The sequence below is a fragment of the Podarcis tiliguerta genome, assembly GCF_965153285.1.
Source record: "Podarcis tiliguerta genome assembly, chromosome: 13".
Taxonomy (NCBI): domain Eukaryota; kingdom Metazoa; phylum Chordata; class Lepidosauria; order Squamata; family Lacertidae; genus Podarcis; species Podarcis tiliguerta.
The window spans coordinates 28,629,551-28,654,037 of NC_139546.1; the positions used below are offsets into that span (position 1 = coordinate 28,629,551).

The following is a 24,487-nucleotide window of genomic DNA, read 5'->3' on the forward strand; positions in this document are numbered from 1 at the left end:
ATTGGTGTGTATATCAAGTGCAGTTTTTTCTCACTCTAAAATCCTTGCACCTCTTTAGAAGAAGTTTATGTCTGCAAATTTTCATCCACTTCCTCTCCCCAAGTTATAAATGTTTGTTTCCCCATTATAGGATACAGGGCAAGCATCTGAAGCTTGGGAAAACAAGGCAAGCCACTCTCTAACAGAGCTGTCAAAGTGGATCCAAAGCAATTATTTCCTCCTACTTCTTTGATGCTCCAGTGGTAGTAATGACAAAAAATAGTAGTAATGCTCCCCTTCCACCCTGCTACTGCCCTGCTATTATGAGACTGATAGATTTGGATTTGGCAGATCTTCTTCCATGACCACTCCTTTCTTTGACCAGATAGAATTATTATTGAATTACAGAGCACCTTCATTGTTGGCAAAGACCTAAGGAAGAAGAGGTCATGCTGGAATTAAGGAAGGATGTTTTCTGAAGAAGTTGTAGGACTTCAGCTCCCATTATCCCTGATCGTTGGCCATGCTAGCTGGGGCAGATGGGAAATGGAATCCAAGAACTTATGAAGTTGAAATTGTTGTTATTAAATTGTTATTGTTATTGTTTTGCTCTGTTATGATGAAATTGTTTTTGTTGTGTTTGAAATGCATCCCGGTTTCTTTGTTGTAAGCTATTTTGAGCATGACTTTTGTGTGTGGAAAAGTGGCATAAAAATAGAATGAATGAATGAATATGGACAGCCATGGGTTCCCTATCCCTATATTCGGTCCAGAAGCAATTTCAGACCATCTGCTGCTATTCTAACCTTTCTCCAATTTCCGTCCTATATCCCACTCCCTTTACAACTATTTTACCCACTGTAAATAGATGTTGTAAATCAGGAATTGACTAGACTCAAGCACAGGGATGTGTGGACATAGCTCATATTTCAATAGTATTTACCCAAACATAATTGCTCAGCACTGGAGTGTTTCCTTTTAGAAGACTGGAGGAAGGAAAGTAGAAATTAAGAATACGCTTTATACTTGCATCTTTTTTTAGGGACCAAGCATTAACTTTTCCAGCTATTCTTCTCAGTCAATGGTGTTCAGTGGAAAGCAGTATTCCAGAAAAACTGGTGATGTTGCGGTTGTATGGTGTCGTTCCTACCTAATAGCAGTCCTTGTTTATGCAGTCCCTTTGTATAAAATCAATACACTGGGGGTGCAGTGAGTGGAGGGACAAGAGATCTGTTAATTACTCTCAAGGGGAGAAAATGCGTAAATAAATGAGGTAATTTACTCAGGGTTAATACAAGCAAAGTACAACCCAACCCAAATCATACTCCAAGGAGTGCAAGGTGGCACATATGAATGTCACCCTCCTTTTTTATCATCGCAACAACTCTGTTAGGCTAAGAGATGATAACTTAACTGAGATCACTTACTGTGCTTCACAGCTGAGTGGGGATTTGAACCCTTAGTCCCCCAATCCTGGTACAACACCCATATCATTCATATCAATGTGCTCCCACTGGAATAAAACACAAGACTGTATTTTGATGCGAGGGGCACATTTTTATAAACCATTTGCACATGCAACAAGCAACTTCTAATTAACATTATCTCAGGTCTGCTGACTTGGAGGGGTGTGTGCTGTCAAAAGGCAGGAGGGCTGGGTTGTCAGGGTACAGTGGGGGGTGGGTGGAGAAAGAGAGGAAGGCAGATTCTGCAGGGCCTGCCCTGCTGGTGCTTCCATGTGGTAGCACATGGAACATGCTGCTAAAGCTTTATCCACCAGGATTGAACACTGAGCCCTGCTGCCCTTCCTGGCTGCACATTGAATTAGGGTTCACAGGGTGACTGCAACAGCATGCTTCATTTAATTCCAAGCAAATAGTATTCAGATGCACATTGCCTCTGAAATTGGATGAAGAAAATAATAATTGTGGTTAGTAGCCATGGACAACTGTGAAGTGGGAGAGCAGTCATGGTGGGTGCAGGGAGATGATAGAGAGGAGAAACATGCAGACACCAAGCTTGACAACCTCGAAGTACAGCAGTGGATTATGAGAACAAACACAATTTTTTAGCTGGGTAATAAAAATGCAGCTGGGAGTTAAAATGACACTCAGGGTAGAGGAATGCTGTGCAGGTAAGAGAGGAAGAGACCAGCCAGCAAAAGGCTTGAGAGGATCTGACTTGAATATTGACCAAACAAAAAGAGGGAGAAAGGGGGGGGGGCGGAAGGGGGGATGAGGATATGCTGAGGAGGGAGGAAACGAAGGTTGCAGTGAAGTAACTGTAAGAGCAGTTAAGGAGAGATCTAGGCCTGCCTAGAAGGCTAAAAAAGAAAATCTATGAGGAGAGAACTCACAGGTTTGCTGTTTATCCTTCTCCCAGTGGTGAGGCAAGGGAACAGCAATAAACAGTGTTGTTACTCGGATGTTGACTACAGTGGTACCTCTGGATACGAACAGGATCCGTTCCGGAGCCCCGTTTATATCCTGAAGTAAACGTAAGACGCGTCTGCGCGTCTGCACATGCACGGGTCGCGTTTTGCCACTTCCGCGCATGCGCGTGATGTCATTTTGAGCGTCTGTGCATGCGCGAGTGGCAAAAGCCGAAAGTAATGCGCTACGTTACTTCCAGGTCGCCGCAGAGCGCAACCCGAAAATACTTAACTTGAAGCTCCTTCAACCCGAGGTATGACTCTATATGCTGGAGCACAGAGTAAAATTAACTGTCCTGTAAAATTCCAGGGTGGGTTGTTACAGGCAGGGCCGGATTTAGGTTTGAGGAGGCCCTAAGCTACTAAAGGTAATGGGGTCCTTTATATCTCCAGCTGTCCTTTGTCAACAACAACTTGTCGCTGTTTTTTGTGTTGAATATATGCTATATGGTAATTTATAGACCCAATACATGGAACATATATTTGCAGGACTCTGAAATTCATATTATGCAGTCTACTCCCAGGTACATAAAATATACAACATTTAAAGTATCAGCTTCTTTGGTCAGGAAACACCCCCCCCCCACCTGCCTTATGTTAAATTTTTTAACAAAGAACAGAATAAATAGTCAGCATAGCAAAACAACCTAATGTTTTACTGTTTCATGAAACAACATGAAACATTGTGAAGATTGTCTTTAGAATATGTCTATGTAGGGAAATTAAATTAAATTAAATTAATCAATTAAATTGAATTCAAATTTTCTGTTTAAGTCTTTATGTGCATTTTTTCCCCCAGAGGAAAAAATCATCATGACATTATTAGAGTTCTGTGACACTCCCCCCCAAAAAGTTAAAAACCAATGCTTTAGCTATATATTGGTCAATGTCCAAAATATTTAAACAGCTCTTCCTTTATTTCAGATATGGCTGCCTGTGTGAAATGTCCAGAAGATGAGTATCCCAACCATGACCAAACCCAATACATTCCCAAGGTCCCAAGCTACCTCTCTTATGAAGAAGATTTAGGGCTCATCTTAGTTATCTTGACTACTTCTTTCTCTCTGATCACAGCATTAGTACTTGGGACTTTTATGAAGCACAATAACACTCCCATAGTCAAAGCCAACAATCGGACGCTCACTTACATCCTCCTCATCTCCCTCCTGCTTTGTTTCCTCTGCTCCTTTCTCTTCATTGGACAGCCTGGAAAGGTGACCTGCCTTCTCCGACAAATCACTTTTAGCATCATCTTTTCTGTGGCCCTTTCCAGTGTTTTGGCAAAAACCATTACTGTGCTTCTGGCATTCATGGCAACCAAACCAGGATCCAGGATGAGGAAATGGATAGGGAAAAGACTGGCAAATGCTATTGTCCTTTTCTGCTCCTTTATTCAGGCTTGCATAGGTACTCTTTGGTTAAGTACATCCCCTCCATTCCCAGATACAGATATGCACTCACTGCATGGGGAAATCATAGAAGAGTGTAATGAGGGTTCAGATGCCATGTTTTATGGTGTCTTAGTCTATATGGGTTTGCTGGCCATTGTCAGCTTCATCTTGGCTTTCCTGGCCAGGAAGCTACCTGACAGTTTCAATGAAGCCAAATTTACTACTTTCAGCTTGCTGGTGTTTTGTAGTGTTTGGTTGTCCTTTGTTCCCACCTATCTGAGCACTAAAGGAAAATATATGGTAGCTGTGGAGATCTTTTCCATCTTGTCCTCTGGTGCTGGATTACTGGGTTGCATCTTTCCCCCCTAAATGCTACATTATTATATTCAGATCTGAGCTTAACACCAGGGAACAACTAATCAGCAGAAAAAAGTACAAGAACATGAGTGCATATGTTTCTTTCTGCTTGTGTATGCAGTTCATTGGAAATGCTGGTGAGAGGAATGTCTTAAGAATTCAGCTATGTGTACTTGCTTAAGCAGATGTCTGTCCTTCAATTCTTGTATGCAGAGTTTGGCCAGAAAAGACTCTCCTCCCTGGAAGAGAGGGGAGTGGTTGTGGGTGGGAGCCCAAGCTCCGTCTCTTGCAGGGGGCGTCATCCCCCTGCCTCCTCCTCCCACCTGGCTGGCGCCTACGCCCCTCGGCAGGCACCCAATCAGGTGCCTCTGAGGGGGCGTTTACAGCAGCCTTTTGCTGTGGTGCCAGCCTCTCCTCGGCCTCATTCTCCTCCGTCGTCTCGTCGCAAGTCACCCACCCTTTTAGTTTAGGGTCTTAATTCATTGGCCTTGCTATGGACCTTAGGTTGGTCACCCTGGTTGTCCAGATGGCCTGGTAGGAATTTTTCCATTTGGCATTAGGCTTTTTTGTTTTTTCGCCTACCTTGTAACAATCGTCACAACTTTTTGTGGTATTGGTGGGTAGGTTAGGCATTGGAATTATGTGTTGTGGTGTGTCGAAGAGCTAGGTGTGGCCATCGCCTATGCCTTCAATTTTTGGGTATTCCGTTAAAGGAATCTGGCAGTCGTGTACTCTGTCCGAGGCCTGCTTGGCGGGTGGCCATGGCACGACCCTCGGTGACATCAGGGGAGAGCCTATAGTTGGATTAGCATCAACAGGCTCCACCTACTGGTGAATAAACCCCCTTGTTTTAGACATCCAATGCCTAAGCCAATACCTTCTCACTGCTATAATCAATAAAGTTGTGGCCTTTTCTTGCCCATTAACCTTATATCACGTGTCCTTGTGTGTTCATTTGACATTGCGGGGGTCAGGCCCTCAAACCACAACATTTCATTTTAATTTGGTTCTCACACAATTATAACTCATATGATTCCTTGTTTTGAGGGTCCCCAAAAATTAATTGGCTTGGAAATAATTTCTCCATATGTGTGTTTTTGGTTGCATATATATCGCCATCAGTGACTCAAACAACTTCTAAGTGGTTTACAAGTACAAAACCAATTATAAGATATAGCCACATAAAATGAAAATACAAGTTCAATCAATTTCATCTGAACACCAATGATTGAAATATACCATAGCAATCAATATAGTTAAAATAGCAATTTATACTGAAGGACCTGGGCCAAGCCAAACATAGTAACTTTCAAAGATTCCTGAGTCATGTGTTTTCTTGCTTCTGCATTTTCTTAGCATCATAGTAACAACTTCATATCCAGCCTATTCCCATATACATACAGTACACAACATTTAGAGTATCAGCTTCTTCGGCCAGGAAACATTCCCAACCCATTCTTATGTAAACATCACGAACATTTTAAGTACTGCATTGATAAAGATTCTTACTAATTAAATTAACTATCAGTAAAAATAAATGGGGAAAACAATATTTGGGAAAGATCTTCTAGCGGTTTTGTTATGAATGACAGAACATCAGAAGTCAGCAATACACTGGGGAATGATAATAATATCTGTCAAAATTGCTAGTTTATGCAATTGACATTTAGCACATGTTAGCAAGTGTCTGAAGTAAAGCGATAAAACACTTGTATTCTTCAGTATTAGATCTAGGTAGAGGCAGGGCTCTGTCATTCTTCCGTTAGATTATCTCTCTTTATATTAGGATATATTTTCAGAAGTTAATTATTCTTCCAAAAAACAACACCCCCCCCCACACACACATACAAATAAAGTGTGGAGCTTTAGACTTGAATGTAGACTTTATGAGTCCCATTGATATTAGCAGGAGTCACATTCCACTAACATATTATTGATCCAGTTCAAAGAGAGAAACAGATGAACAATATTAACTAGAACAGTTCTCCTGCCATGGACCACATAAAACTTGTTGAGGTTCTTTGCAGAGCACTTAATGGTCTTCCTTTTGCAGCAATTTTAGGATGTTGAGGTTGCATAATTTTAAGAGTACTTTATTGCTTTTTCATTTTGAATCTTGTATTTTATTGTATAAAATTCAAATTATAAATGTTCTTCACAAACATGCTGTTGGACAGCCTAAACGGAGCATGTAGACCACTGGTGGTTCACAAACAATAATTTGAGAACCCCTGAACTAGAAAGCAAAGGAACTGGCATACTCATTCTATAGCAGGCAAAGGTGAAAATCAATGCAGCCATAGTATTATCTACTATTTGATTGAGGCCGTACCTACTGAACCTTTAAAAACCACAAGTAATGCTGTAGAGGGTACCATGGGAATTGAAATTTGGAAAGGATTTTTTGTCAACAGGATCATGATGGTGATAGTTTTGCTGCTTATGCTGCTGTGCCGTACTGTATGCAAGTCACATTTCATTAATTGCAGCATACATGATGATCCGCTCCCTATTCCTCATGAATTTTACCAGCCAGGGGATCTTGTTATTGGTGGGATGGTTTCTCAAGTCCTCTTTCTCTATAATGTACCTTCTCTAATTGAACCACCTACACAGATTGTGACTGATGAACCTATGTAAGACATCACCTTGCTCTCCCTTTTCTCTCTCACACATTTTTTTTGTAATATGTAAAGACCATATTTACCAGGAACACATATTTAAGGATACTGCATTTATTTATTGTGGTTGTGAAAAAGCAGCATGTTGGCAATGCTTGGAGTTGTTAATAACTATTTTGCCTTCTATGAGATATTGCTGGGCACAAGATAATAATAAACTTTCCCTTACAACTGCCAAAGAATTGAATGGACCTGTTTGGTTTACCTTTTCTTCTGCACAATGGAGGAATATGCTCAAGGAGGAATATGACATTGTATTATAGTGTGTTTCACATTTAAGATCGGTAAAAAAACCTTTTGATTTAAACATGCTGTCCCTTACATGCTCTTCCGCATTTATACATATAAAATTGTTGATGACCTAAGCAATATATATAGCTACGAATCCACAAAATGCATAATTTAAACTAATGTGAAATCCTATATGCATATGGTGAAAATACATTAAGGGAGATAATGATTTTCATCACTAAGGTGGAATTTGATATCTGTGATGAGTGTTCTCAAGTTTGGTGTTGGAGCTTCATTGTTTGTATTGCTCTGTTCTTCGTTTATGCTGTTTAAAATTAAAAAAGGCTCCAGAATATATTAAATAATTGTTCATTTAAAATATAATATAATCTACAAATAGAGAATATATGGTCTATATACATTGGGTTTCTTACAGCTTGTTTACCTGGTTGCCATTGTTGCTTGTAGACAATGGGAAATACTACAGCAACAGCAGACAGCAGTTTGTTAACAAAAAGTATGATCCCAAAACAATTTGAGCATTTAGTTGCTCAACTGAGATACTTTATTTTCATTTCATTTTGAGTTTGTTACCTTTTAGCTTCACAGCAGTCTTGAATGGATGTGGATGAGGGATGAAGAATACAAATGTGTTTTTCATTGCTTCTGTCACTGTTGTTTTATTAAAAAGCTGTAACTTACATTGCAGTTCGGTGCCTAAGGACTACCAGCACATCCTGGCCTTAGCCTTTGCTGTAAAAGAGATAAATGAGAACCCCAATATCTTACCAAACATTTCTCTGGGATTCCACATTCTTAATAGCTACACTGCTAGCATGACCTATAAGGCCACCCTGAGCTTGCTTTCTAAACAACAAAGATTTTCTCCGAACTTCAAATGTCAAAATCAGAACAAACTGGTCGCTGTTGTTGGAGGATGTGTCTCTGAAATCTCTGCCAATGTGGCCATCATTTCAGCAATCCACAAGACACCACAGGTAAACTGTGTGCATAGGGGTATGAAAATGAGATACTTGTGAGCTTTGCGATATGGCTGTAAACACCACCATGATTGGAGAAAAAAGTGTTGATGATCTTTTGGATCATGGGCAGCTGATGGGCAGGTACATTTTTTCACTAAAGAGAAATTTGCAGGGGTGAATGCTAGGGGTGTAAGTACAGAGATGAAAGTGGGCATTGAACAGGAGATGTGACTTTTACCTATGGACATTCCATTATATTCCAGACACACAAAACCAAGCAGTTTTTACACCCACAGAACACACCAGTATTTTCACCACTAGAAGGCAAGAGGCATTATCACAGCATAAACTCACTTGAACAGAGTCAGTGTGGGATGTTGCCTGCATAGAGACATTGTGTCCGGTGTAGCTAGAGGGAATTACTTTTAAGATTATATTATATGGGTCGTGGATCAAGAAAATTTAGTCTGCACTTCTAGTTTTGACAGTTGAGGGAACTGAAGAGGTCAGTGTGGTAAATAAGGGTAGAGAGTAATTGAGGGGAAAGTTGAGGCCTGTATGTTAATACCCAGTGTGTTATTAAAATCCGTTGGTGCAGATCAGGAGTAGGAAGCCAGCGGCTGAGTTGATCTGAGAAGCTGCCCAGGGTAAATACTTGCTTGTATTTGAGTATCTGAAATTGATTAAACTGTCCAAGCAAGCAGAAATACAACCAGAGGAGCTCTTAGTAAAAGGGCAGATTGTCCCCAGTAGCTGGACTGGGCTGTGGATATATTTGCCTGGAATTGAAATCAGGGAAATTGTCCTAAGGTAAAAGCCACTTAGAGGCTAGTGTCAGGAATGGTGTCTTCTGAGTCTTCAGAAACCCTCAAAAAGCACCACAAGATAATATTTAGCTTAAAGTTCATTCTGTCTATCTTATTCCTAAGCCTACTATACATACTAGTAATAGGATGTTTTGAAAGCCTTTGAGTGACCTGGTTGCAGCAGGAAAAAAGTTACCTAAATTGGTGTTTATACAGCCTGAGGCTGAGGGAACTAGTATCACTGAGAGGCAGAACTGCAGAGCACCAAAATAAAATCACAATGATGTTATTGCAATGAAAAATTTGGGAGGGAAATGAAATCAAAGGAGACAAATAAAATGTTTAGGCAAATAACACCCATTTGCACACCCATAGGATGCAGGAAACATGGCTTGGCACTAGGCTGGGGGTAGAAAGAGCTGTCCATTTTGATTTGCTCAGATTCCAATTTCCCAATCCTAAATTCAGTTCTGCACATTTCTGCAGCAAACTGCATTTCTTTAGACAAAATACTCACATTTTAATGTTTTTAATGTGTTAATTTCTCCTAATAAACACACTTTTGTATGCAGCTGTGACTAATGTGCATTTTTGCAAGCAATTTCTCCTAACATAATGAAGTTTTTATACTGTTTCCATTGATATCCTATTTTTGTTCTTACTTTCCTATTATATATGCTTGTTTATAAACATTGTTTGGTTTGAGAATGGCTTTGTTTCGATTCTCATATACTTTTTAAATGGATTTAGCTGTAAATGTGAAATTAATTACCCCCCCCCCCCTTACCAGTATCACATGTGAAATCATTCTCCCAAGATTTCAGCTGATCAGAAAGCAGATTTATGTGAGATTTTGTGATGTGGCTGTAAATAGATAAATACAAGATTAGCCTGAATTGAAAGTACTAAAGGCCCATCTATGTAGCTTTAGCTAGTAAGACTTCATGTTGACCACTGTTGCCACACTTAAATAAGAATGCACTCATTTCAGAATAGGCTCAGAGGAGAACAATGAATATGGTCAGGAGTATGGAAAACCCATCATATAAGGAAAGGTTGAAAGTAATTGGTATGTTCAGGCTCTTGAAAATGAGTTTGAGGCAGAATATTGCAACACTTTTCAAAGACTGAAACTGTTGCCACATAGAAGAGGTCAAAGATTCATTCTGTACTGCTGCAAAAGTAGTACTTGCTTAAGGTCCAACATTGATTGCAGAAACTGTGATTCTGGTTTTCAAAAGGATGTTGAACTAGATTTACGATTCTCTTGTAATCTGTTTGAGAAATATTCATGGGTTTCATTGCAGCTCACTTATGGATCATTTTTACCTCTACAAAGTGCAAAAATGCTATTCCCATTCTTGTACCAGATGGTCCCCAATGAAGCCCACCAGCACAAAGGACTTGTCCAGTTACTTCAGCATTTCAGATGGACCTGGGTTGGGCTTTTTGCAGTGGATGATGACAAAGGGAATAGGTTTTTACAGACAATGGTGCCAATGCTTACCCAGAATGGCATCTGTTATGACTTCATAGTAAACATACCAAAATGGAGTTATATGGATGAGATGCTAGACTGGTTTTTTAAGCACATGGATGCATATATCATTGTCTTTGAAAGAAAGGCCAATGTATTTTTTGTATATGGGGAACCTCCATCCTTTCAAGTTCTAAGAATGATGTTGTTTCTAGCACCCTTGGCGGACTTGCCACCTCTGGGTAAAGTGTGGATTATTACATCCCACTGGGATTTTGCATCACACTCTATTCAGAAGATTTGGGATTTACAAACCTTCCATGGTTCCATATCCTTCACGGTTCACTCAAATCAGCCATTGGGATTCCAAAATTTCCTTCAGATGCTAAGACCTTCATGGGCCAAAGGAGATGGTTTTATCCAGGACTTTTGGGAACAGGCATTCAACTGTTCTTTACAAATGTCTAATGTGCAACATCAGGAAAGGAAATACTGCTCTGGAGGAGAGAAGGTGGAGAGTCTTCCTGGTACCTTGTTTGAAATGGAAATGACTGGTCACAGCTACAATGTCTACAATGCTGTCTATGCAGTGGCTCATGCTTTGCAAGCCATTTACAAATCCAGTTCCAAAGGTAGAAAGTTGGGAGAAAGACAGGAACTGTTTTTTCAGAATGTGCAACCATGGCAGGTAATTACAATTGAACATTTTTAAAAGTCTACGTTTTCATCCAGAAAAATAGGGCATTTTATGTGTGCATGATACAATTCCTGTGCCACTATTGGTTTTCATTGCCTTTCATGTTTTTCTTCTCCTTTTGGCAATCCATTATAATACGTATTGATGATCCCATGATAAAATATTGTTATTTCAATTCAAAATCACCCACCAACCTGGAGATTAAGGAAAGTAATGATAATTAAAAATATCAAATAATCATATAAAGTTTCTAATTCAAGAACAAAACAAGATTGTCCAATGGATGAAGTCACCACATACAATGTTGAAGAGTTTTGAAACAGTCTTAACTTTGTTGATACTGTCTTTCTACCTAGGTCCATCATTTTCTAAGGTCCATTTTGTTCAAGAATAGTGCTGGGGACTCAGTGTGTTTTGATTATAATGGAGAGTTAGTTACAGGTTTTGATGTAACAAACTGGATTATTTCCCCGAATGGTTCATTGTTTAGGGTCAAAGTTGGAAGACTGGATCCTCAGGCACCTTTAGGAAAAGAATTAAGCATAAATGATGATCAAATTGTGTGGCATAAAGTTTTTAATCAGGTGAGACACAGCTCTGTGGCATTTGATGTTTTGACTCAATTTTTTCAAAGGCATTGAAGTCATCTAACTACCTGTCAACTTTAGTTTTCATAAAACCCCATAGGATGTTTTATTATTTCATGAATCTTTTCAAAAACATTATTATATTCCTGTTCTAACTTGGTTGAATTCCTGTTACAGTGGTACCCCTGGTTACGTACTTAATTCATTCCAGAGGTCTGTTCTTAAACTGAAACTGGGTTAGCGGAGCCTGTAACCTGAAGTGTATGTAACCTGAAGAGTATGTAACCTAAGGTACCTCTGTATATGGTTTTTTTTCCCTGTCCCAATAAATAAATAACTTATTTCATGAACTGATTTCAGGAAAGGGGGCTAGGTATTATCTTTAAGGGACTCTTTTCATTTTCATAGATATTTCCTTATTTAGGGCATTAAGAGAACTATAGCCACCTATTTAAAAATTATAAGTTTCTACATATACTACCAAATAAACATCTCTCTGAAAAGGCCATGCTGAGACATTATGAGAGTTCAAGAAGACATTGTAGCCAGGGGAAAGCACTTGGGCGATGTGACCTGGGGAGGGTTGCCTGCTAGTGAGCCAGAGGTTCTTCATTCCAATGCAAAATGTACATTTATGTGAGTAGAACAAAATCTAATGCCCAACCTCTCAGTTCCTCAGCAACTGAAACAATCTCCTTTTTCCCCTTTTATTAATACAACATACCCCTCAGCACGCTGTAAAACTAGGGTGCCATCTTCCAGGGCCATGCTCCCATGTGAGTCACATGATCCGCGTGAGATCATGGCCCTGAAAAAGCACTTTTTTAAGGGTGAGATCTCAATGGCCACTGTGCTCATGTGTGACAAAACGGGATTTCCTGGTTTTCCCACAGCAGCTGAGGGATATATAACAATACAATAAAAAACCTAACCTAAATGAAAGCAAAAGTATGTGTGAGAGAGAAGCACAAAAAGTCCTCTTCCACAAGTAAATCTTAACTTGACAACACAGAGAAAAGTGAACCCTCCCAGCTCTAACCTGGAGCTTCCGTTTCTTCTCCCAACCTCCTTTTTTCAATGATCTCTTACCCTTTCTTTATTGGTTCTGTACAGGTGCTACCCATTTCTGTGTGCAATGTCGGCTGCTATCCTGGCTACAGCAAGAAAAAGAAGGAGGGAGAGAAATTTTGCTGCTATGATTGTGCTCCATGTCCAGAAGGAATGGTCTCTAAGTATAAAGGTGGGAGGAATAACGGACACAACTATCTTATTTGCATTTCCATAACAAAACATAAAGTGTAACACTTTGAATGCTTATGAAGGTAGTTTGCAATGAAAAAATGTAAACAAAAAAGAAAAATCCCTAACTATTATATTTTAAGAGTTTTGAAGAGTATGGGACTGGCTGAATTTGTGTCCATCACTATCTGTCAGTCAAAGCAACCTGACAGGGTGGATATGAAGACCCCTTTTCAAGTAGTTCCACAGTTAATGAAAAAGACTTTCCTAGATCTTTCCAACCTTGAAATGTGAAGTTTCAATATGGTATCCAGAAGACCCTTTTCCTTCTTGACCATCTGGCATTTCAAGAATATAGTTTGTTTTTAGTTACATTTAGTTATATATTTTTTTAAAATAGAATCTTATGACAACATGTTTTTTTTACTTTTAAATTAGATTAATAATGAAGACCAGAGAAAAAATAATTTAAATAAATACATAATAAAGAACATTTCTACTTTCTGCATATTCAGTATCAGATGTGATAACTCATTGTGAAACATTCATTCCTCAAGAACACTCAAAAGCCTGCACTAGTTGAATCCCAGCCTTCGAGTTTATATTACACAACATGGTGATAATATCACCAACATTTCAGGATAAATTCACCATCATTGTTTCTCCCCTTTGATAATCTTGCAATACAGTTTCTGTCATCATTAATTTAGGAATAATATTTCAAACAACGGACAAAATACATTGTCAGCATAACAGAGCAACCCAATGTTTTACAGCTGCATGAAATAACATGACACATTGTAGACTATTTTCAGATTATGTCTATGTGACAAAAGGGAATTTTGAAAGCAATTATATAAATTGAATGCAAAATTTTCTGTTTATGTCTTTCTGTGAATATTTTTATGAAGAGATTATATAAAAGTTCTGTGACATGCACCCCAAAAAGGTAAGAACCAATGCTTTAGCTCTACATTGATCAATATCTGCAATATTTAAACAGCTTCTCTTTTATTTCAGATATGGCTGCCTGTGTGAAATGTCCAGAAGATGAGTATCCCAACCATGACCAAACCCAATGCATTCCCAAGGTCCCAAGCTACCTCTCTTATGAAGAAGATTTAGGGCTCATCTTAGTTATCTTCACTACTTCTTTCTCTCTGATCACAACATTAGTATTTGGGACTTTTATGAAGCACAATAACACTCCCATAGTCAAAGCCAACAATCGGAATCTCACCTACATCCTTCTCATCTCCCTCCTGCTTTGTTTCCTCTGCTCCTTTCTCTTCATTGGTCAGCCTGTAAAGGTCACCTGCCTTCTCCGACAAATCACTTTTAGCATCATCTTTTCTGTGGCCCTTTCCAGTGTTTTGGCAAAAACCATTACTGTGCTTCTGGCATTCATGGCAACCAAACCAGGATCCAGTATGAGGAAATGGATAGGGAAAAGGCTGGCAAATGCTATTGTCCTTTTCTGCTCATTTATTCAGGCTTGCATAGGTACTCTTTGGTTAAGTACATCCCCTCCATTCCCAGATACGGATATGCACTCACTGCATGGGGAAATCATACTTGAATGTAATGAGGGTTCAGTGGCCATGTTTTATGGTGTCTTAGTCTATATGGGTTTGTTGGCCATTGTCAGCTTCATCTTGGCTTTCCTGGCCAGGAAGTTACCTGACAGTTTCAATGAGACCAAATTTATCACTTTCAGCTTGCTGGTGTTTTGTAGTGTTTGGTTGTCCTTTGTTCCCACCTATCTGAGCACCAAAGGAAAATATATGGTAGCTGTGGAGATCTTTTCCATCTTGTCTTCTGGTGCTGGATTACTAGCTTGCATCTTTTCCCCAAAATGCTACATTATTATATTCAGACCTGAGCTGAACACCAGGGAAATACTAATCAGCAGAAAAAAGTAAAAGAACATGAATGCATCTGTTTTTTGTTTGTTTGTGTATGCAGTTCATTGGAAATGCTGGTGGGAGGGATGTCATAAGAATTCGTTCATGGGTCCTTGCTTAAGCAAACATCTGTCCTTAAATTCTTGTATGTAGAGTTTGGCCAGAAACATTGCATTTATATTTGGTTCTCACTTAAGTTTGCTAGCATCCCTTGCATTTGAATCCTAGATGGAATGTGTATGTAATTTTCAAACTTGTATGATTCATTCTTGTGCTGGTCCCAAACATTTAAATTACTAGGAACAAATCTCTCTCTCTCTGCCTGTGTGAAATGTTTAGGGGTACTCTCATTTTTCTATTCATAGTGAAATCCTGTCCCTCAATGAGGCCAAACTTAGATTCACAAAATGTTCCCCTGCGTCCCCCAGAGGAAACTACTGTGTGTTCGTGTTCACATACATATGATCAGTGGCTCAAATGACTTTTAAGTGATTTAAAAGTACAAAATCAATTAAAAAGCTCTGGGAAGAGCTCTGGGAAGCCCACAACCCATAGTGAATTTACAAATAATAACAATCATGAAATGGATTGTTTATCTTTCAGTAAAATAACCATTAATCGCTTCAATTGACATCAATTTTCAGTGACAGTTCCTATAATATGAGCTGTACTCAAAATCTTCTTTGGCGTATCCAGAGCGCAATCACATTTGCCCTTTACATATTGCCATATGAGGTGGAAGAACTTTCTTTAAGTAGAGTTCTGGGGATTTTTCTCAGGAGAAGTAATTCAGAGAGGAAAGAAACCCCAAAGACTGCAAAGGATGTAGGGGCCGGACGTTATTTCAGTTGGAATGATTCACCTTCCTTCTCCTCCCTGCCATGTGAAGGGGTAGAGCAGCCATGATAGGTGCAAGGCATTGATAGAGAAGAGGAACGCACAACTCCCCCCCTGCTTTAAGGTAACATCACGAACATTTTAAGTACTGCATTAATAAAGAATCTTATTAATTAAATTAAATACCAGTAAAAGGAAATGGGTCAAACAATAGTTAGAAATGATCTGTTAAGAGAACTGTATCTATCAGCACAACAAATTGTGACTCTCACTTTACCCAGACCAGGCTTTCCAGTTATCTCAAATATGAATGACCCATGGATGAAGCTGACCTTGGTACTGGTCAGATCTGGATCTACCAGCTATACAAGACTAGCTACTTATTTTCCGTCAAAGGGAAAAAATAATCTGTGTATGATTCAGAGAAAAAAGAAGGGGGGGAATCTTCTAACAGTTTTGTTATGCATGATAGAACTTCAAAAGTCAATAACACACTGGGGAATGATAATCACACCTGTCAAAATTGCTGGTTTATGCAATTGACATTCAGCACATGTTAGCAAGTGTCTGAAGAAAAGCTATAAAACACTTGTATTCTTCAGAATTAGATCTAGGTAGAGGCAGGGCTCTGTCACTCTTCTGTTAAAAAATCTCTCACTTATATGTTAGGATATATTTCCACAAGCAGATATATTTTTTCTTAAAAAACAAAAAAACCCACCACCATCAAAGTAAAGGGAGGAGACTAGGATCTAGATTGCATGAGACCCACCAAAATCAGCGGGAGTCACATTCCACTAACTTATTCTTGACCCACCTCAAAGCGAAAAAACAGAGGGACAATATAACTAGGACAGTAGACACCCCCCCCCAAAGCATGGGCCACTTCTTTTATTTTGAAATCTCTATTTTATTGTATTCCAGCTTGAATTCTATAGAATTCAGATAATAATTATTTGTTACAGACATACTGTGGACAGCCTGAACGAAGCATGCACACCACTGGTAGTCCACAAACAGCAATTTTAGAAACCCTGAACTAGAAAAAATTGGTACTGGCACCCACATCCATAACAGACAAAGTTGTAAATCTATGCAGCCAGAGTATTATCCACCCTTCAATTGTGGCTGTAGCCATGGAGACTTTCAAAACCAACATTTGAATGGGTGGTTTTGCCAACAGGATCATGACGTTGATGGTGTTGCTGCTTATACTGCTGTGTCATGCTGTATGCAAGTCACATTTTATTAATTGCAGCATTCGTGATGATCTGCTCTCTATTCCTCATGAATTTTTCCAGCCAGGGGACTTTGTGATTGGTGGGATTGTTTCTCAAGTCTTCTATCTCTATGATTTACTTTCTCTCTTGGAGCAGCCTACACATATTGTGACTCATGAACCTATGTAAGACACCATCTCCCTCTTCTCTCCTCATTTTTTTGTAATATGTTCAGACCCTAATTACAAGGAACACATATTTGAGGAATATTGCATTTATTTATGGTGGGTGTTTTAAAAAATGATATTTTGTCAATGCTGGGAGTTGTTAATAAATATTTTACCTTCCTGATAACATTGCTAAGCACAAGGCATTAATAAGCTTTCCCTCCCAAGTGACAGTGAAATGAATGGATCTAGTGCATTTCTCTTTTCCTCTGCAGAGTTACCTCATCAAGAAATATGCTGTTATGCATTTTTTGGCCACACTAATTCTTATTTTTCAAGACTTTTTGCTCCCTCATCCTTCACCTCCATCTTTACCCCACACATGGTATTTCATTTTCATTTTACTTTTACTTTGAGTTTGTTTTCTTCTAAGGGTACCAGTTTCACTGCAGACTTGAACACAAACAGATGACAAATAAAGAATACAAATGTGTTTTTATTGCTTTTGTCACTGTTGTTTTATTAAATAGCTGTAACCTACATTACAGTTCAGTGCCCAAGAACTACCAGCACATCCTGGCCTTAGCCTTTGCTATAAAAGAGATAAATGAGAACCCCAACATCTTACCAAACATTTCTCTGGGATTCCACATTCTCAATAGCTACTACTCTGCTAGGATGACCTATAAGGCCACTCTAAGCCTGCTTTCAAAACAGCAAATATTTTCTCCTAACTTCAAGTGTCAAAATCAGAACAAACTGATAGCTATTGTTGGAGGATGCCTCTCTGGAATCTCTGCCAATGTGGCCACCATTTCAGCAATTTACAAGACTCCACAGGTAATCTATGTGCATAGGGGTATGGACATTAGATATATGTGAGCTTTGTGATGTGACTGTAAACAGATAAATTAAAGTTTAGGCTGAATTGAAAGAACCAAGGAGCTGGATTCAATACTAATATTCTTAAAATGCACTCAGTCAAATTATTCAACACAACTAACTGGATGTACATTTAACTGGATACAACCCATTGTTTTCAAATCTCCAAAAATTTCAATTATGCTTCCTTTTGCACTAGTAAGGCCATATGTTGAATACTGTTTCCCATCACAATTGGCACACTTAAATAAGAATGCATTAATTTCAAAATGGGTTAATAGGAGGCCAGTAAATATGGCCAGAATATGGAAAACATATCATATAGGAAAGGGTGAAAGAAATGTGTCTCTTGAAAATGAGTTCAAGGTGCAACATTGCAAAACACTTCAAAGACTTAAACAGTTGCCACATAGAAGAGGTCAAAGATTCATTTTGTGCTGCCCCAAATGTGGTACTTGTTTAAGATTCAACAACTGAAGTAAAATTACTTCAATGATAGGACAAATCAAACAGCCATTTGTTGCAGAAACTGTGATTCTGGCTTTCAAAAGGATATTGAACTAGATTGCTTACAACTGAAACATATTGATTTACTATTACCAACTGAAACATATTGATTTACTATTTTCTTGTAATCCATCTTAGAAATATTCATGGATTTTATTACAGCTCACTTATGGATCATTTTTACCTCTACAAAGTGCAAAAATGCTATTCCCATTCTTGTACCAGATGGTCCCCAATGAAGCCCAGCAGCACAAGGGAATTGTGCAGTTACTTCAGCATTTCAGATGGACCTGGGTTGGGCTTTTTGCCGTGGATGATGACAAAGGAAACAGGTTTTTACAGACAATAGTGCCAATGCTTACCCAGAATGGCATCTGTTATGACTTTATAGTAAATATACCAAAATGGAGTTATATGGATGAGATGCTAGACTGGTTTTTAAAGAACATGGATACCTATCTCATTATGTTTGAAACAAAAGCCAATGTATTTTTTGTATATGGGGAACCTCCATCCTTTCAAGTTCTAAGAGCACTAGTTTTTGTAATACCCTTCGTGAACTTGCCCCCTCTGGGTAAAGTGTGGATTATTACATCCCACTGGGATTTTGCATCACACTCTATTCAAAAGATTTGGGATTTACAAACCTTCCATGGTTCCATATCCTTCACAGTTCACTCAAATCAGCCCTTGGGATTTCAAAATTTCCTTCAGATGCTAAGACCTTCATGGGCCCAAGGAGATGGTTTTATCAAGGACTTTTGGGAACAGGCATTCAACTGTTCATTACAAATGGCTAATGGGCATCATCAGGAAAGGAAATACTGCTCTGGAGAAGAGAAGCTAGAGAGTCTTCCTGGTACCTTGTTTGAAATGGAAATGACTGGCCACAGCTACAATGTCTACAATGCTGTCTATGCTGTGGCTCATGCTTTGCAAGCCGTTTACAAATCCAGTTCCAAAAGTAGGAAGCTGGGAGAACAACAGGAACTGTTTTTTCAGAATGTGCAATCATGGCAGGTAATTACAACCAAACATTTTTTTTAAAAAACTATGTTTTCTTCAGGAAGCACAATGAATTCTAAGTGCGCATGATACAATTTGTGTGCCTGTGGTGGTTTTCATTTCCTTTCAGGTTTTTCCCCCTTTTGGAAATCCATTATGATAAGTAGTAGTGATCCCATGATAAAATATTGTTATTTCAGTTCATAGTCACCCACCAACTTGGTGCATATGGAAAGTAATGATCATTATAAATATCAAATAATCATTTAAGGCTTACAGTTCAATAATAAGACATGAGTGCCCAATAGATGAAGTGGCCGCATACATTGTTGAAGTATTTTGAAACAGTCGTTGCTTTGTTGATACTTTCTTTCTATCTAGGTCCATCATTTTCTAAGGACCATGTTGTTCAACAATAGTGCTGGGGCTTTAGTGTGTTTTGATTATAATGGAGAATTAGTTACAGGTTTTGATGTAACAAACTGGATTATTTCTCCGAATGGTTCGTTGTTTAGGATCAAAGTTGGAAAATTCGACCCTCGTGCACCTTTAGGAAAAGAGTTAAGCATAAATAATGATCAAATTGTGTGGCATAAAGTTTTTAATCAGGTGAGACACAGTTCTGTGGAATGTTTTCACTAAAAAAATTCAAAGGATTTGAAGGCATCTAACTACATTTCAACTTTATTTTTTGTGAAATCCCACAGGATGTTTTATTATTTCATTAACCTTTGTGAAAACATTATTATATTCTAGTTCAAATTTTCATGAATTCCTATTATATGCTCTTTTTACATCTCCCCTAATAAATAAATAAATTGTTTATTTCATGAATAGATTTCGGGTTAAGGGGCTACATACAGTGGTACCTCAGGTTAAGTACTTAATTCATTCCAGAGGTCCGTTTTTACCTGAAACTGTTCTTAACCTGAAACACAACTTTAGCTAACAGGGCCTCCTGCTGCTGCCATGCCGCCGAAGCCCTATTTCTGTTCTTATCCTGAAGCAAAGTTCTTAACCTGAAGCACTATTTCTGGGTTAGCGGAGTGTGTAACCTGAAGCGTATGTAACCTGAAGCGCATGTAACCCGAGGTATCACTGTATTAACTTTAATGGACCCTTTTCATTTTAATAGATATTTCCATATTTTAGGGAGGTATATCCACCTATTTCAAAACTATAGGTTCTATGTATGCTACCAAACATACATCTTTCTGTAGTTGCAGTGAGGTGGCAATATAAAAGTTCAAGGACACAATCTAGCCAATGAAAACAAAAACAAAAAACTGGAACAGAAAATGAAACATACAAAGGTATCACTGTATTAACTTTAATGGACCCTTTTCATTTTAATAGATATTTCCATATTTTAGGGAGGTATATCCACCTATTTCAAAACTATAGGTTCTATGTATGCTACCAAACATACATCTTTCTGTAGTTGCAGTGAGGTGGCAATATAAAAGTTCAAGGACACAATCTAGCCAATGAAAACAAAAACAAAAAACTGGAACAGAAAATGAAACATACAAAGTCCTCTCCACACGTAAATCTTAACTAGACAACACCAGAGAGGTGAACCCTCCCTGGTCTAACTTGGGAGTTGTCCTTTCTTCTCCAAACCTGCTTTTGTGTGTGATCTCTTATGCTCTCATTACTAATCTCTCTTTAGTGTTTCTGTACAGGTGCTTCCACTTTCTGTGTGCAATGACTACTGCTATCCTGGGTACAGTAGGAAAAAGAAGGAAGGAGAGAAATTTTGCTGCTATGATTGTACTCCATGTCCAGAAGGGATGATATCTAAGTATAAAGGTGGGAGTTACACCATTAAGTGTAACCTCTTGAATGCATATGGAGGTATCTTGCAATGCAAAATTTTAAACAAAAATTAAAAACATAACTATTAATTTTTAAGAGTTTCAAAGAGTGTGGGACTGAGTAAATTTGTGTTCATCACTATCTCTCAGTCTAAGCAACCTCAAAGGGTTGGGGTAAGGATGCCTGTGGCGATCACAAAGGTCCCCGGACGTTTAACGGTCTATTGATCCCTGTGCCACCACTGTGCTCACTTCCCTGCTGCCACCAACCCCTTACTCTCGGGTAAAACACTGAGTCCAGACAGTTGTTAAAATGTGAACCAAAAAAACAAGTTTATTTTATAAACATTAACAAGTTTATGATTTCTCAGATAATATTCCTGTCAGTATCTTAACTCTAGTTTCTTTACTGGCCTATACCTTTCTAATACCTTCTGACTGATTATCTCAACTGATTGACTGACTCCTCTTAACAAAATCTCTCACTCTCTCACATCAGACTAGCCCAACCCACAGACTTATCCTCTCTGTCTCTTCTAACTCCAGACTGTCTTCTCAACAACTCTAACTGTAACTCTTAACTCCAGACTTGGGTTCCCATTGGTTAGTCATTTTACAATTAGTTAACTCTTTCCTTATGAACCCAGTATGATGTCACACACCTAGGAGGGCAAATGCCACAATGCCTTTCCAGGTAGTTCCATAGTCACTGACTGTCATTCCAAGAACTTTCCATTTCCGATATCCAAGATAACCTTTTCCTAGTGCATCTTCTGGCATTTCAGAAAGATACTGTGCTTTTAATATTGTTTCATTTAATAGATTTTTATAATCTTTCTGCATATCCAATATCAGATGTGAGCCCTCGTTGTGAAACATTTGTTCCTCAGAAACACTGAAAAGCCTGCACTCATGGAAACTTAGTCTTGGAGTTTATTTTACACAAACTGATGATAATATCACCTACATTTTGAGGATAATTTCACCAATATGTTTTCTCCAATTTGATAATCCTGCACTACAGCTTCTATGATCCTTAAGGAGGTCTATAACCCTGAAAAGGTTAAGAACCAATGCTTTAACTATATATTGATCAATGTCAGAAATATTTAAACAGCTCTTCCTTTATTTTAGATATGGATACCTGTGTGAAATGTCCAGAAGATGAGTATTCCAACAGTGGCCAAACCCAATGCATTCCCAAGGTCCCAAGCTACCTCTCTTATAAAGAAGATTTAGGACTCTTGACCATTATCTTGACCATTATCTTCTCTCTGATCACAACATTAGTACTTGGGACTTTTATAAAGCACAATAACACTCCCATAGTCAAAGCCAACAATCGGACTCTCACTTACATCCTCCTCATCTCCCTCCTGCTTTGTTTCCTTTGCTCCTTTCTCTTCATTGGTCAGCCTGGAAAGGTCACCTGCCTTCTCCGACAAATCACTTTTAGCATCATCTTTTCTGTGGCCCTTTCCAGTGTTTTGGCAAAAACCATTACTGTGCTTCTGGCATTTATGGCAACCAAACCAGGATCCAGGATGAGGAAATGGATAGGGAAAAGGCTGGCAAATTCTATTGTCCTTTTTTGCTCCTGTATTCAGGCTTGCATAGGTACTCTTTGGTTAAGTACATCCCCTCCATTCCCAGATACAGATATGCACTCGCTGCATGGGGAAATCATACTTGAATGTAATGAGGGTTCAGTTGCCATGTTTTATGGTGTCTTAGTCTATATGGGTTTGTTGGCCATTGTCAGCTTCATCTTGGCTTTCCTTGCCAGGAAGCTACCTGACAGTTTCAATGAGACCAAATTTATCACTTTCAGCTTGCTGGTGTTTTGTAGTGTTTGGTTGTCCTTTGTTTCCACTTATCTGAGCACCAAAGGAAAATATATGGTAGCTGTGGAGATCTTTTCCATCTTGTCCTCTGGTGCTGGATTACTGGGTTGCATCTTTTCCCCTAAATGTTACATTATTATATTCAGACCTGAGCTGAACACCAGGGAACAACTAATCGGCAAAAAAAGTAAAAGAACATGAGTGCATATTTGGTTTTTTTCTGCTTTTGTCTGTAGTTCATTTGAAATGCTGGTGGGAGGGATTTTATAAGAAACTGGTGATGTCTACTTGCTTGAGCAAACATCTGTCCTTAAATTCTTATATGCATTCCATTTCAACTTGGTTCTCACTTTGGTCTGCTAAAACAATTCTGTTTAACTGTGCAGTGGAATCCTAACTAGAATGAGGGCACAATTATCAACTCTGATGATTCCTCCTTGTGTGGGTCCAAAGCATTTAAATGGTTTAGAACAAATATCTATACACATACACATGATCAGTGCTGGCATTATTCGCCCAAATGACTTAAGTACAAAACCAATGATACGATATAAAGGTAAAGGTAAAGGTACCCCTGCCCATACGGGCCAGTCTTGACAGACTATAGGGTTGTGCGCTCATCTCACTCTAGAGGCCGGGGGCCAGCGCTGTCCGGAGACACTTCCGGGTCACGTGGCCAGCGTGACAAAGCTACTCTGGCGAGCCAGAGCTGCACACGGAAACGCCGTTTACCTTCCCGCTGGTAAGTGGTCCCTATTTATCTACTTGCACCCGGGGGTGTTTTCGAACTGCTAGGTTGGCAGGCGCTGGGACCGAGTAGCAGGAGCGCACCCCGCCGCGGGGATTCGAACCGCCGACCAATTCCTAGGCGACCAATTCCTAGGCGCTGAGGTTTTACCCACAGCGCTACCCGCGTCCCCATGATACGATATAACCCCATGTATTTACAATGCAATGCTCTGGCTCGCCAGAGCAGTGATGTCGTGCTGGCCACGTGACCCGGAGGTGTCTCCGGACAGCGCTGGCCCCCGGCCTCTTGAGTGAGATGGGCGCACAACCCTAGAGTCTGTCAAGACTGGCCCATACGGGCAGGGGTACCTTTACCTTTACTAATTACAATGCGCAGTAAATCAATGTCATCTGAACACCAATCATTAAACTGTACAGTAAACATATTTTGTATAATAGCATATTAATCAAAATAGTTATACCAACATTTTATACTGGAGGAACTGGGAGAAGCAAAATATAGCAACTTTCAGAGATTCCTGTGTTTTCCTTCTTACACATATTCTTAGCATAGCATTAGCCACTTCATATCTACTGGAAAGGGCCATCCTCCAAAAAGCATAACAATGAAAAGGTGTTAAAGAGCTCCGGGAAGCCCCCATCCCATATTGGTTTTTAAATAAATAAAACTAAAAAAGTTAAATGAAGCTTTTAAC

At 39.1% G+C, this 24,487-nt stretch overlaps 2 protein-coding genes across 2 annotated transcripts in view; both read left to right on the plus strand.

Moving 5' to 3' along the window:
- The window catches only part of LOC310662094 (vomeronasal type-2 receptor 26-like), a gene marked incomplete at both ends in the record, with an annotated part of 371,804 nt that extends 357,023 nt beyond the window's left edge, over positions 1-14,781 (plus strand). Inside the window, 4 exons of the mRNA XM_083408863.1 lie at positions 10,167-11,024; positions 11,390-11,617; positions 12,734-12,860; positions 13,880-14,781. Of these exons, the coding sequence (XP_083264989.1) occupies positions 10,167-11,024; positions 11,390-11,617; positions 12,734-12,860; positions 13,880-14,781 (2,115 nt within the window). The remainder of the gene's footprint in view (positions 1-10,166; positions 11,025-11,389; positions 11,618-12,733; positions 12,861-13,879) is intronic.
- A 2,006-nt stretch (positions 14,782-16,787) lies between these two features.
- LOC310662095 (vomeronasal type-2 receptor 26-like) lies at positions 16,788-23,588 on the plus strand (the record flags this gene model as incomplete). Its single annotated transcript, XM_083408864.1, has 6 exons — positions 16,788-17,005; positions 17,518-17,827; positions 18,539-19,396; positions 19,763-19,990; positions 21,067-21,193; positions 22,333-23,588. The coding sequence occupies 6 exons, from the start codon at positions 16,788-16,790 to the stop codon at positions 23,241-23,243; spliced, it is 2,652 nt and encodes an 883-aa protein (XP_083264990.1). The 3' UTR covers positions 23,244-23,588.
- Between the last annotated feature and the right edge of the window lie 899 nt (positions 23,589-24,487).